This window comes from Lipophrys pholis (genome assembly GCF_963383615.2).
Source record: "Lipophrys pholis genome assembly, chromosome: 4".
Classification (NCBI taxonomy): Eukaryota; Metazoa; Chordata; class Actinopteri; order Blenniiformes; family Blenniidae; genus Lipophrys; species Lipophrys pholis.
The window spans coordinates 31,336,998-31,351,491 of record NC_137637.1 but is presented as its reverse complement, the minus strand read 5'-3'; the positions used below and the strand labels follow the sequence as shown (position 1 = coordinate 31,351,491).

General features: G+C 44.7%; 1 protein-coding gene across 1 annotated transcript in view; it reads right to left on the bottom strand.

The window, feature by feature from the left end:
• cacna2d2a (calcium channel, voltage-dependent, alpha 2/delta subunit 2a) overlaps positions 1-14,494 on the bottom strand; it is a 145,832-nt gene that overhangs the window by 25,820 nt on the left and 105,518 nt on the right. Inside the window, exons 7-8 of the mRNA XM_080461153.1 lie at positions 10,480-10,611; positions 10,197-10,254 (exon numbers count right to left, since the gene is read on the bottom strand). Coding sequence (XP_080317279.1) covers positions 10,197-10,254; positions 10,480-10,611 — 190 coding nt within the window. The remainder of the gene's footprint in view (positions 1-10,196; positions 10,255-10,479; positions 10,612-14,494) is intronic.

Genomic DNA, 14,494 nt, shown 5'->3' with positions numbered 1-14,494 from the left:
AAAATCTGATAACGAGGTCACTCTTTCTCTTAATGACATTAAATATACCGTGTGTTGCTTCATGCAATGGCTTACAAGGGCCATTTTTGCAGCAAACAAACACAAATCCAAATTTTCAGACTTACACTTGAGTGTTTTTTTTTTGTTAATTAAAATCACAGACGCACCATGAAAAGACACATTAAATCAGTTTACGTTTATTTATTTTGTTGCACTCAGGCTGTTCTCTTGGTGACTCATGGAGTCTAATATGCTTCATATTTAGTCACTTGAAATTTATATAAACTTGTCAAGGAGCAGCCTGAATGGTGTTGACCTGTGCAGTGGAGAGCCCGTGCTGAGCTAAGAGCTGTCAGTAAAATAAGGTCGCTGATGTCCTCTTGTTTTGATGACTCATCAGTTTGGCGTCAAGCACATTATTTACTCTGGCGGACGCTTTGTTTGGGGTGGAGGCCGGGGCAGGGAGGGGGGGGGGGGGGGGGGTTTATACTACTGTGCAGCAGCAGCGACTCTGAAAAAAACCAAAAACAAAAATAAAACAGTTCTAGGCGCGAGTCTGCGACGTAGGCCCACAAGGGAGAGACGCCACCAAACTAGCTGGCCAGACAACTTGTGTCCTGGAACATGTGCACGCATACCGTCTGTCCAGTGTTGATAGAGGATGACATACTGAGGGAAATCAAAATTCCCCTCAGTCTCTTCCAGTGGCAATTAAATTCACATTTACCACTGATACAAAGAGAGTGGAGATTGATGGACATTATAGGCTATGCGATGGTGCATTGGGAGTGGAGGGGAAAAGGGGTGGGGGTGGGGGGGGGGGGGGGTGTTCAGACGAGAGTATTAGTTTGACATTCTGAGGAGTGAGCAGGCGAGCAGTTAGCAGCCGTCTTAGGCAGAGGCAGAGTAATCATCAGGGGTCTCTTTCTGCTGATTATCAGCCGTTCCGCTGAGTGTGGAGGGAAGCCAGCTGCCTGTGGGCCAGAGAGGCTCTTTTCTTATGCTCGGCCAAACTGATATGAAGGTAGAGCAACGGAGCCCCGGTAGGCTCCGCTGCTGCTCCCAGCAGTCCCACTCGCTGGCAGCCGCCACCCCAACCTGCAGAATGACCTCCGACCTGTGGTAACGGGACATCTCCCTGCACACTGCCTGCCTGGGACGCCCAAATCCGCTTTTTTTCCCAGGGTTAGGGTTAGCCGCGAACCTGCCTGAAACCACCAGTTAACTCAGAGACTCCAGCAGCAAGAGGTCAAATAACGGAGCAAGCCCAGAGTGAACACAGCCAGACTGTACGAGAGAGAGAGAGAGAGAGAGAGAGAGAGAGAGAGAGAGAGAGGGAGAGGGAGGGAGGGAGGAATCCAATTATTTTCAATAATAAAGAATGCCACATCAAAGGTAGAACTTCCACAGCTCTCCACAACTGCATGGCGTACGAAATCAGGTCTGGAACCATGAGGCATATTGGCATGCATGACTTTTATCAATTTAATTACTGAAATCTTAATTTGAGGCACTGAGAGCGAGAGAGAGAGAGAGAGAGAGAGTGGGGGGGGGGGGGAGAGAGAGCTGAGACTTCACACAGAGGGAGCTGCTTTCTTTTCGGAGGATGGGGTTCGTGAAAGTGATCATCGATGCAGGACGGAGTCGCGGTGAGATTGCGGCCCACGTCTCAACTCCCTCGGGCTCACGGACAGAGAGCGACACCCCGTCTGGAGATTGAAGGAGGGTCATTTGGTGGCGGCTGATGCCCACAGACCAACTGCTGGATTTCATTAACTCCTGTGGTCAGTCTGCTTCTGGTAGTGGAGAATAGCACTGTAATGGGACTCCCAAGTTATTTTGAAGTGGCTAAATGTTAATTATGAGGCAATGCCGACTTCTATTACTCGTTCATTATAGGTCATCTTCATCTGGACCAAAGTGAAATCTCACAATGGAGAACTGTGCAAGCTATGGCCCTAAAATATGCTGAAAAAAATACATAACTCTCAAGCAGATCATTTCCCTCTAACTGTGAAAGAGGCAGCATTGATCAGCAGTAATGGGGTTTAAGACGAATGTATGAGCAGTGATGGAGTAAGAAGAGCAACACATGAGCCTGGGATAGCGTCCCTCATCACTGGAGCTACACTGCTGCCATGGCTGATCTTCCACATAGATGGTCTCTTTCTCTCAATTTGCGTGGCCTTGAGTACAACTGAATTCTCTCTATTCCCCCGAGCAACGAACATGAGGATCGGAAAAAGCGGGATATAGAGTCAAGGATTTTCAGTCTCCAGGCTCATACATGGTTCTGACAGATAGAAATCATGAATTGAGGCCGGTATCAGTCTCCACATTTTTGACTCATAGATCCAGATGTGTTGTTTCTGCATGGATTCCAGTCAGTAATTACCTCTCAGCTTCTGCCCACCGATGCCATTCTTTCCCTGTCATTACCCAGTCTATGGCGTGCCAAGGCCAGGTGACAAGCAGATGGGCCTGGCTGGTGCTGAACGGAGTCCTGTCGCCCATTCTGTCCCCCCAGCAATGAAACCACCGTCCAGCGAATACCACGTCTCAAGACGGTGGCTTCTCCACGCTCTCTGTGCCCATGCACCAAGAGTCGTGCTCCGAATCCCACCACTCGCACCAAAGCATCAGTGCTTCTTTCACTATTTGTTTCAGGCAGCACTTTATTTTTTTTTTTTTTTGCAATTTCCGTGATCATGTGTCAGCTCCTGTTTACTCTGCGAGCAGCTCATTACAGAAGATAAACGGATGTGAAAGCTCCGAGTCCAGCTCCAGCCCCTGTCCGTCACACCCCATCCAAGCAGCTAAGTGACATATTACACCTCATAAACTAGAATTACCGCCTCACGGTGGAATCCCTTCGCCAACCAGCAGAGTTGCGGTTGACTTAAATGTCTGTCTAGACTCAAATATTACATGTAGTGAAGACTACTCGCGAATGCAATGAAAGGTACAAAGAGGTTTTCCTGTGATGCTGCATTCACAAAAATAAAATGGTCGTGAGGTCACGGTGACCTTGACATCTAACCAGCACAAATCTGACGATTTCATTGAGGAGGACATGTGTTCATTCGAGCTCTAATGGATTCCTTAAGATATTTATGCATGCCTCCATCTTTCGCACCAAAATCGAAAGTTAGGGTCCGATCTTGGGCTAAATTATCTCTGAGATATGGGATTCATAAAAATAGGACACCAGAGAAGGCAGAGGGGATGGCATCCTTTGGCTTTTGTGGAAAACTTATTGGTGGTTATACGTGTTGTGTGTGAAATCCAAATAACAGCAAAATATGTCCAACAGAATGTAGACCTTTGTCATTGTTTGACACCCTATTGATAAAACACAAAAAAACAAAAAAAGTAAAATCAGACAAGACCCAGCTCGATAAAAAAAGAACAAAATTAACAGACTGAGATCCATGTAATTAATTTAAGATTATGCTTTATGTTTATTAAAATAGAAGCCGATTACATTTCTTGAAATTATTCAGTGACATTTTTGTTCTTATTTCTGACATCATATAAGAACTGTCTTTATTTTATCTTGTAGTTCAACAGTGTGTTTAGACGTATATGAAATTAATTAATTATGTATTAAAATAATACAAAGTGAATTTACAAACTGATTGGTAAATAATAAATATATTTATATATATATATATATTTTTTTTTCTAAGTTCAAGAGGTTAGTAATATACAGTGAACCATAATGGAAGATGTGTAATAAACACATAATTGCAGGAGTTTATGTGGCCAGGGTTTTTCTTTTAGACCATTTTTTTGATATATTATAAAGCAAACAAATTGAAAAGCGGTTCCGGCCATAGCGGCCGCAGCAGCAGCAGCAGCAGATTGCAAGGCCATACAAATCCCCAGGAAGTCGTATCAAGCATCATGTATGTCATGATATAAAGGTGTTCATACCGTCACAAATACACGCGTGACAATATGTAAAATCAAGATAAGAGTGTGAATTGTGACACGTGCTCTTTACACCGAGGTGGAACGAGGTATCGGCTCTAAGTGAGAGGAGATTAAAAGCAGAAACATTCACGGCCACTCCAGCCTTACAACCCATCGCCCCACTCCCATAAATCTAAAAGATAGGCAATATACAAGCAATGAACACAATAACATATTTGGCGTTCTGGTGATTGTATTTTGCCCTTTTCTTTTTTTTTTGCAGCGGTCTGGTAAAAGAGTCTCATTGGAATTCATGAAATATTTTTGTCATGGCACAGCGCTGCAAAATCAATACATTAACTTCGCCGGGGGGGCCCAACTCCTCTCTGGAGATTGTGTTTATGCACCCTGACCCGTTCGACAAAGTGTTGTGCATTACATTTAAATTGGAGGAATTATCTAATACATACATTTCAGAAACATGCGCCAGATGCACGTCACATGATACGCGGGCTCGTTCTGTGGCGCGACGGCGAATGCGAAAGATAAACGTGCTGCTTTGTTGGGATTGTGTTGACGAGCAGCTGCCCACGAGTGCGGACGTTTCATGATTTCACACCGTGGACAACACACAGTGCTTATATATAATGAGCAGGACATATATAAACTGTACCTTTTGTGCCACGTGCATCTATCGTCAGCGCAACGTGGCGCAGCTTTGATAGACACGCACCATGCAGAGTAGACGTAATGGGACGACTGTATAACGGCGGGGAAATGCTGCCGTCTGTGTGCATGCGTGTGAGACTCCTATACACGTGTGGATTTGTGCTGTGCTGATGGGCTTATTATTTTATGGACTGCTGCTCTCTTAGTGCTCCTGTGGATGTGGCAGGCGAATAAAGATTGAATTAAGATAAAAATATAGGAGGACGGCGCCCAGAGAGCCCGCGGCAGAAAAAGATGTTGTCTGTGGCTTATTTATTCCACTTTTCTGTTGATTATTGGGGAAATGTTGGTACCAAGAGTCACATTTTCATATTTTTGGTTGTGCCTGGCGACATACAACATTACATTTGCTGCATGCGCCTCACTGAAAAGAAAACCAAATCGGAATGTTAAGGGAGATTTGCGTATTGGACTTAAAATATAATAATTAGGAGGCACATTTTAAGACTTTGAAACTGAGTTCATCCGTTTTAATTTTTTTTTTAAATTCATCACTCATTCACTTCCAGGAACATTAACAATACTGGGATTATTCTGGACTCAGCATCTAATCTGAAGTGGAGAGAAGAGAATAGAAAGGGGGCTCCAGGCTCCAGATATTGGGTGATGTTTCAGGGGAGCCTCTGCTTTGAGCACTGACCAGCAGTCACAATATTTATAAAGAGGCTAGATTGACTTTCTGAAGAAATCAATATGTGATATAGCCTACATGCAGTTGTGAACCTGGGAGGTAATGGGATCTTTGCAACGCTTGGCTAACAGGCCTCCACGCCTGTCTGTGGTTATTTCTCTCCTCAGCCTTTCACTTTCTGCTCTCCCCCCTGCCTCACTTCACCCTCTGCTTCACTTCCCTTGATAACACGAACAGACATTATAATGGACAAATGTTAATAATTAATGTCAGAGCAATTGGAGACAATTAAGTGTGTTGACTGGACCATTAATTTTCCAGAGGCCTTTGGAAGCGGAAGGAAAGGAATCCCATCTGCAGAGGCAGGAGGCCCTATGATTTGTTGGTTTTTTCCCCCCCTCCACAGAGGACCACCTGGACTTTCAGGTGCAGGTCAGTCACACCACAATCGATTGCTCCCAGGAAAACAACACGTCGACTTCTCTATAAACTGGCGGGGAACTCCATCTCCAGACACAGTGGGAAAATCATATAATTGACTATAAGACGCCTCACGGAGGCGGCATCAGCCCAAATGTTACCGGGCTGTGTCGGCGATTACATCTGTGTACTCCACGGAATTCACCGCAGTCTGAGAAGTTACAGTATCTCGCTCATGAGATCGGATGTATGTGTGAGTGTAAGAGGGAAACGAGCAGGTAGGTATGTTGGTGGACCTGGTAACAGAGTGCGTTTGATTTTGAAAATAGTTTTAAGGGAAAGTTTATTTCCTTTGCAGATGATAGAAGTTACAGAGGAACTGCTGATACACATGGAACAACAGGTAAGTCTTTATATACGCAGAACAAAGACAACATTATTCAAAAATAAGGTCCAATTATGGACAAACTGCCTGTGACGTTCATCTTCACTGAGGTTTAACTTGGCCATGATGTGTGGATGATAAAAACATGAAAAAACATGAAACAATAAAGATATTTGTTTAAATATACATTTTAGCATTCTTTCTATTTCTCTAATTGTCATTTGAGGCTATATACCATCATCACTTTGCAAAAAGTTTCGGTTTGCTTTGCATCTAGGTTGATAGCTCGCGGTATGTGGGCTTGCTGAAGAAGCTAATTACATGTTGCATTAGTGTTAATAAGTTATACGGGGCTTTGACGTGCCTCAGCAAGTAGCGTACCACCAAAGATGACAGCGTGTCTCTTGGTAATGCCGGCACTCAGATGTCATCCAGCCTCTGCCAGTGCAAAAGCGCATCCAGACAGTACGAGCTTTGACACCGTCTGAGAAAAGATGTCTAAAAACAGCTTTTTAAATATGGATGGAGGGGAAAATAAAACAACTAAACAGCTGGTTTTAATACAGGTTTTGCTGTACGGTTGCATCAGTTATGTTCATCATAGCATCTGAATGCCTTGAGTAAATGTTTTCGTTATTGATGCTTCCGTCGGTGTGACGGATGCCGCTATCGGCTGCTGTCAGAAGCAGCACATGATGGGCTTACCTAACTCCAGTGGGCTGGTTTTGTGAAGTGCGTGATTGGCCGACCTCACCAGAGAATGTCAGTTGGGGAGACAGCGTGTTAGACTATAATCACGCGAGTCTGACCTGACATATCGTGACACTCCCGCCACGGCCCCGCCACTCAGCACGGCGGGGCACAAGTTGCTAGGCAACAGGCTAAGGGTGGTGGTGGGGGGGGTCTGAGACTCCAGCATGGGCGATGGCTCGACAGAAATGACAGTGACTAACATGGAGGACCTGGGGGGGGGGGGGGGGGGGGGGGGGGGGGGGGGGGGGTGACAAGGTGTTCCTCTGATTCCAAAAAATAAGCCTCTTCCTCTGTGTGACCTGCCGCTCCGCGCGAGTCCTCACATATTCTGCCACGTCGTCCGCCTCACCCGACACGTGTAGGGGAAGGTAACTCGGGTGTACTCCGGGCTTTGCGCCGACGGATCAGAGATGGAATTGTTGTTTAATCTTGCTCCGCTTTCACACCGCCTCGTGTTTATCCAGCAGTTTACATGTTTCTCGTGCTGCCCGATGGGACAGCACAGCAGTGGGGAGACGTTGCTGAACTGTTAACTAAATTAAACTGTCTCAGGGAACACCTTGTTAGTCTCGTGGTTGTAGAGCTCCTGAGCTGTGTCAAGTTTGTTTGGTTTTTTTTCTCCATTAGAGGACACAAACAGTGACTTAGCTGTGAATACTAACGTGAGCTCCATAAGAGCTAACAATGATATGTCATGTATTAAAATTGGACATTTTAATTATTTCACAATTATTAATGTTTTACTTATTACATTTCTTTTTTATGTATTTGAGAAGGAAGTTGTTAGGTATTCATGTCTTGGGACTTTTTCTTCCTGGAGCGGTCCAACTACACATGCAGGATGTTGTTAACAAGCCGTTCAAAGGCTTTAAAATACTGAATCTCAAACTGTTGGCGGGCATTGAGGAAGACACGCTATGAGAGGAGCAGGTGCGACAGGACAGTGATGATAACAACAGAGTGTGAGGAATCAGCTGTAGATACTGGAGAATGTGGTCTATATATAAAACACTTTTTAAAAAGTTGCACCATGTCAATGTCTTGTATGTCTCTTAGAAATGCTACCAACAGCTAAATTGAATTGTATTTCCAGTAAATTTGTACACCTCTAAAGGGATTGTGACTAATCGGTATCTAATCACTCACATAGTTCTGTCACATAATATCCAGTAATAACAACCCCACCATACTATAGAATGGCATTATAAATGTAGACACAGCCTTTGTTGTACCTGCCGACATTATGATTACATTCCCAGCATTTCATGTTTCAAACAAACTTGAAACACAATGCAAAGGTTTGTTTGCTGGCATTTGTTTGGTCTGAGCTTGTTGACTTCATCTGCCAGCCTGGCCTGACCTCAAACAGCCACTCAGGTTGAGCTGGACGGAGACAGAGATGGAAAATGGGGTCAGGTCTAATCAACATTGCTGTCATGATTATGTCCAGTTCACTCCAGCCTGTAACCAGGCAACAAGCTCTGCTGCCACAAAGCCGATGTGACAGTGGCAGGTAGATTGAAAGTCGAAGGCTGGACAGGAAGCCGGGGTGGGCGGGTGTTTGGCCCCTCGCAGCCTAGTTCTGTCCAGCTCGTCACCCGGTGCAGGTATCGGCTGTTACAGGGAACGACCAGGCGAAGACGGGCTCTTTAAACAAAGACTCAGCCCCATCTTGTTTTGTGTATCATCACTAATCGGGATAAATGTGGGACAGGAAAACATTTTGATCCCAGTCCAGTGACTAATACCTGTTCTTCTAGCTCCAGGCTGGCGAGAGCAAACGAGGGCACACTGCACAGGAATGGCGATACTGGCAGGATTTAGGTACTAAAGCCTTTTTTCTGTGCATGTGGCAATAACATTCACAAAATCCTTTGGTGAGCCAATCGGCTATAAGCCAGTTAGGAAAATCTTTTTTTCTGAAGGTCATACCCTCTTGAAATATATAAGTTACTTGAGAGAAACGGTTTTATAATAGCGACAATGATGCGTCAAGTATTCTACATTGTGATGAATATTTCAGTGAAGTACGTACAAGTTTGCAAAAGCCATACAAAAGACGGTCTTGTATTCACTGAGCAAAGAACCGGGACATTCTTATTTCTTTTCAGCGCAAGAAATAAAAGGATACTCACTGAATGGATACAGACTGATTCATCTAATATCTCACACACATTTACATCTGAATGTGTTTGCAGTGTGTGTGTGTGCATGTGTGTGCGTGTGTGTGTGTGTGTGTGTGTGTGTGTGTGTGTGTGTGTGTGTGTGTGTGTGTGTGTGTGTGTGTGTGTGTGTGTGTGTGTGTGTGTGTGTGTGCAGATGCAGAGCAGACCAATGTTTTTTCACAGCGTGACGGAAGAGTTGTTACAACGGCGAGTGAAATTCCTGCAATTTTTAGCACTTTAACTCGTCTGCGCCGCTGATGTTTGTGCTGTTTCTGCTCTGACCTACACAAGCTCCTTCGCTCGCGTCACTCAGGAAGACTCAGCTCGTACGCCGCAGACACTGAGGACAACGACAACGCTGTCTAAATTCGGTCATACAATGGAAATGTTAAAGTCAAACTTTGATTCTGAAAGTCCTTTAAGTCCAACTACAAACGTGTTGTAGCTATCTGAAACACCTTCAGATATTTAGGATCATTATTTTAACTTTATCAGCTGGTACTCTGTGAACTACACTATTATTTTGTACCTCAGTCTTACCAAGTTAGAATTTCACCTATATGTGTTAATGTAGTTTTGGATTTAGTTGTTTAATTGTCACCCAATCAGTTCAGTGGTTCTCCGGCACAAATCTACAAAATACATTTATTAAAAACTTCCTCCCTGTCTAAAATAATCCTATGAGGACACCTCGATGCTTTCTTTGTAACAAAAACCTGACATTACAAACTGAGAAGTGACTTTACCATTTGTGGACGGGGGTGTAACAACATCTCAATTAAAAGGATGAGAAAAAGACCAAAACCTCACGACCATGAGGCCAACGTCCTCCTGTGACTGACAAAAGGAGTCGCAGTGTGTGCTGCTACTGTTAACACAGGGGAACATTTTGCTTTAAACTGTATGTATTGAAACAAGCAGATTAATAAATGCTAAGGGGAAATTAAATACGTGGCTACAGTCGGCCCGTAAGCCATTGTTTTGACACCTCTGGTCTACATATCTCTGTACCGCTGATGAAGCAACACATTGGAGATACTTAAAGTCCATTAAAAGTTCGTATTTCTAAAAAATGATGAGGTCATTGAAGACACTTATACAATTTTGCACACGCAGCAACAAAAGCATATAGAATGAGTGATTTTCTCATGGGCCTGAACGCTGGTGGGGACAGTGAGGAGAAACAGATGGCACTTACCATGGTCTTCTGCGGACATCGTACAGGTCAATCTTGTTTGGTGCCCTCCATGGAGTGGCTGCAGAGTACAGTGCAAAATAAGGAGCAGTGCACTGTAGGATATTTCAGATCAGATTAGATCAAAGTAATCATAATTTCATTCTGTCTATCGAGTTACCACTACAGCCATCTGATAAGAGATTGCCAATGTTCTGCAGCCGAGGATCCCCAGGGTCAATTTAGACTTTATCTGGCCATGAGTTATAAGGCAGACTGTTGACTCGGTTGCCTCTGTGCAGCCTACCTGGGTAGTACCGCGTCACTCCTGTGGCACTGCCAAACACCTGCCAGCGCAGGGAGCTGTCCTCCCTCCGGTTTTCGATGAAGACCCGCTCCAACGCCTGGGTCCAGTTCAGTTCGTTGAGGATGACCGGGGCTGCGGGATAACACACACAAAGAAGAACGCATGGGGCAAGAGTAACAAGAGTAACAAGAGTAAACTTAAACCAGGTGTTCACTTGTATTTAAATCTATCAAAAAGTTTTATTTCTGCTGCAATCGGGAAGTGATTTAAAAAAAAAAATATATGTAAATGAGCTCAATAAGCCCCAAAAGTAAAAATAAAAACTACAGGAGGCAAAAATAGTTCTCTACAATTTGTTGAGCTGTAAAAGTTTTCTAAAATGTAACATCAGAATTTGTCTTTGTCTCTAATCCAAAGGTCAACTGTCTCTGCTGAACAACCTTGTCTGTGCCAGCGGAAGTAAGCTAAACACATAAGAATGGATGTATGCAGGCAGCTCGGCCGGCGGTGGCCGTCTGAGCCCGGCATTTGTCTAATCTGGGTGATCTCCGTGCGCCGCCGAAAAGGAATCTGAGATGACCTTGGCCGAGGCCACGCAGCGTGCCATTCGCGGCACGCGGACGAAGAAACCACTGCTGAATTTCTGATGGCAAAAAACACCGAAACTCCTTCTGCAAATGTCCACGGGTCCACGAGTCCACGTGCGTTAGGGGGTCTGTGGGCGGGCGGGTGTTGGGGAAAGCAGACCAGCATGTGTGGTCGCCCGCATAAACGTGTGCTTTGAGTTATAACGTAAGGTCACGGATAGCGTGGCAGTGGTAAATAGATTTAGAGTTGTAAAAAGAAACATTCATCATCGTGTCAGAAGCGAGCGGGGTAACATGTTGCCGGTGGAGAAGAAAACACAACCAACGTCAACGTCTCATTACCGTCCGACTGCATTCACACTGTACTTCGTTTTCTTCCACTTGTGATTTAATTTTACGTTTTATATTCATGCCATATTGTACAATATTTATCTGGACACACGCGCACACGCGCACGCGCTCAAACTAAAATGCTCTCAGTCTGTTTTAATAGCTAAGCTGAAGTCAAAGATGGGGAGTGCAATCAGAGGTTTAATAGCCACCTGATTAAAGAGGAAACAAGACGAGGCGCTGAGCTGAGGAGAACTTCACTCGCTCCTCTGATTTAATTACTCAGCCAACCAAAGCAAGATAAGCCTCTGAACCAGCAAGTCCAGCTTTTCTCAACCCCTCGTTTGAATTTCACACAAATAAATGATCATTATCCACTTTTCCCATGCTTTTTCAATTACAGCTCAGTCTGTGACAAGCCGTCAGTTTAGAGGTGAGAAACACCACACTAACCTCTGAAAGGTTCTGAATAATACAAAATTAACAACATTACCCAAGACGGTAGTTGCCAACCTCGTTGCCTGGAGCCCCCTCACCCAATTTCTGATTTACAAAAATATAACAGTGGATCAAAACGTTGGCAGCCTCATGTGCTCAGACCAACACAGCAAAGCAGGAGGCTTCAAAATGAAAGCAATGGGCAGTTTACCAGGTCTGCTCTGGATTCTGAAAAGTGTCTCAATATGGTTTTCTTTGACGTGTGCAGATCTAATTTTAACAAAGCTCAGAGCAGGCAAACCCTCGGGCCCAATATGTCTTCCTTAGCTGCCTCGACCTGGGTTCCAGGACCTGGAGCCGCTGACCTAAACCGTGCCGTTGTTGGCATTTTTTCCCCCACCTCACCAGAAAACCATTGGTCTGTACCACCCTTTGAAACAAAAGCATTCAAACGCAGTCGGCAGTGGCACAAAGCGGTGTCTGGAAGACAGTACTGTATGAAAGCCAAATTGCAGCCATCACCAAGGGGAGCTCCTTGACATGTTTTTCTGCAAAAAACATGATAGAAACAAGCACAAAGGAAGAACGGAGGTGGATAGAGCCTCACAAACGGGCATAAACATAAAACCCCCATTTGGGGAGGGGGTGATTGATGGAAAGAAACAGAGAAATTAACACGAGTGAGTGACTGCGTTCACAGCAAGGAAAAATGCCATTTCTCACCCATGAGGGCAAAAGAGAATGAGAGGGGGAAAAAGAAATACAAAACAAACTTCCTTTTAAACCGCTGAATCAAAAACGGCAGAACGTAAGGACACACTTTCGGGAAAATAATTCATTATTCGGTTTGTTTTCACATTATGTAAGGAACGTCAGATCAAATTCACCATCATTTAAAAACATTTTTACGTTCAGAGGAAATAAATTTACCATAAAACTCAAGATTCCTGCCCCTGTTTATGTGGGCGGTATGAACCGAACTATTGCTCAGACCTATTTATTAAGTCATTATTAGTCAGTAATAAAAGGGTCAAAACACTTGATCAGAAATACATTTAATGTCACTGTAATGCCAAACATAATAGAAATTATTAGTTTCAGTTTTATTGTCTTTTAAAGACGAGGATCTGTTAATGAGTTATGGAAACATGTCTCATGGTAATTATCATGCATGAACAGATAAAAAAAAACAACAGGACATGAAGTCCAGGAGTGAGAAACAATCTGTGACCGGGGGGTCGAAGCTACGGGGGTTAAAGGGGAAGAACTACAGGACAATGGTGGGATCCAGCTCAGTGGGAGGTCTGGAGACGACGGCGGGAGTAAGAACGAGTCCATCAGAGGGACGGTTTGGCGGGAAAGTGAGAGGGACGAGGTTGAGATGGATTTCGTCACACATGTAAGGAGGGATGACAGCCGAGGACGGAGCTGCCAGGCAGGAGGAGCAGGGGAAGGTCAGGCTGATGGACACAGTGAAGGGAGGCACATGTGACTGGTGTCGAGGGGGAAACCGGAGGCGGAGGGTATTGGAAGAAGATGACATGTTGTCACAGTCGCTGGTGACATTAATTCACAAGAATGTATTAATTTTCATGTATTCACTTTCAAAGTGTCAGGGTTTGGGGTTTTTTTCCCCTCTCCCAGCGCAACTTATGTTCTATTTTGATTTGTCAACTTCTTGCTGTGCAGTTATTTAATGCCTGATTTCAAAAGGAATGCGCGCCTCCCGACACATCCACGGCGAAATTAAGCCAATCGACAGAAGTCGTGAGCGATACAGCTTTATGCTGTCTCTCATAACGGCGCCTACATTTGCAGATATTCTGAAGAGCCAGAAGAGCTCAAACTAGAGAGTGAAAAATTAGCGAGACTGTACGCGAAATCTTTCAAAACTCGCTGCAACTCGAAGCATTTCACCAGACCGGTAGGCTACATTTCCATCCGATATTTGTGTGGAGATAATCAGGGAACCACACCACGCTTTTCAATTTCATCGGGGCCGCGCAATGCTCCATGGTCAAAGAGTCATCTGATTAACGTGTAAAAAGTATTATCCTTTAAGCATGAGCTATCGCAGCAGGATGCTGCAGCGGCAGCCTGTTTGCTGTGAAGTCCCCGGTGCTCTTATCTGGAGAGGCACTGGGTCTGTAATGATAGGTGTCCCAGACAGGCCAAGGGCAAAGAGACATCCCGTGACCTCCACTTTAAAAGTGGCGCCGTCTCAGCTACTTCGACTAACATCAAGGCGTTAACCAAACTTCTCACAATGCAGGAGAAGAAATATCTCACACAAGATCTCTTGACTTATTACTTACTTCTACTTACGCAAGCGGGCTATTTCTGGGGCTGAAATGTAGCTGCCACATTTTATGGATGTTTGTGTCCGTGATGTGCAAGTGCCAGAGTGATTTAACCTGCAGCAGTCACATGTGATCTACCTTTATATCCAGGCCGATTCTCTGCACACACACACACACACACACACACACACACACACACACACACACACACACACACACACACACACACACACACACACACACACACACACACACACACACACACACACACACACACACACACACACACACACACACACACACACACACACACACACACACACACACACGCACACGCACACGCACACGCACACGCACACA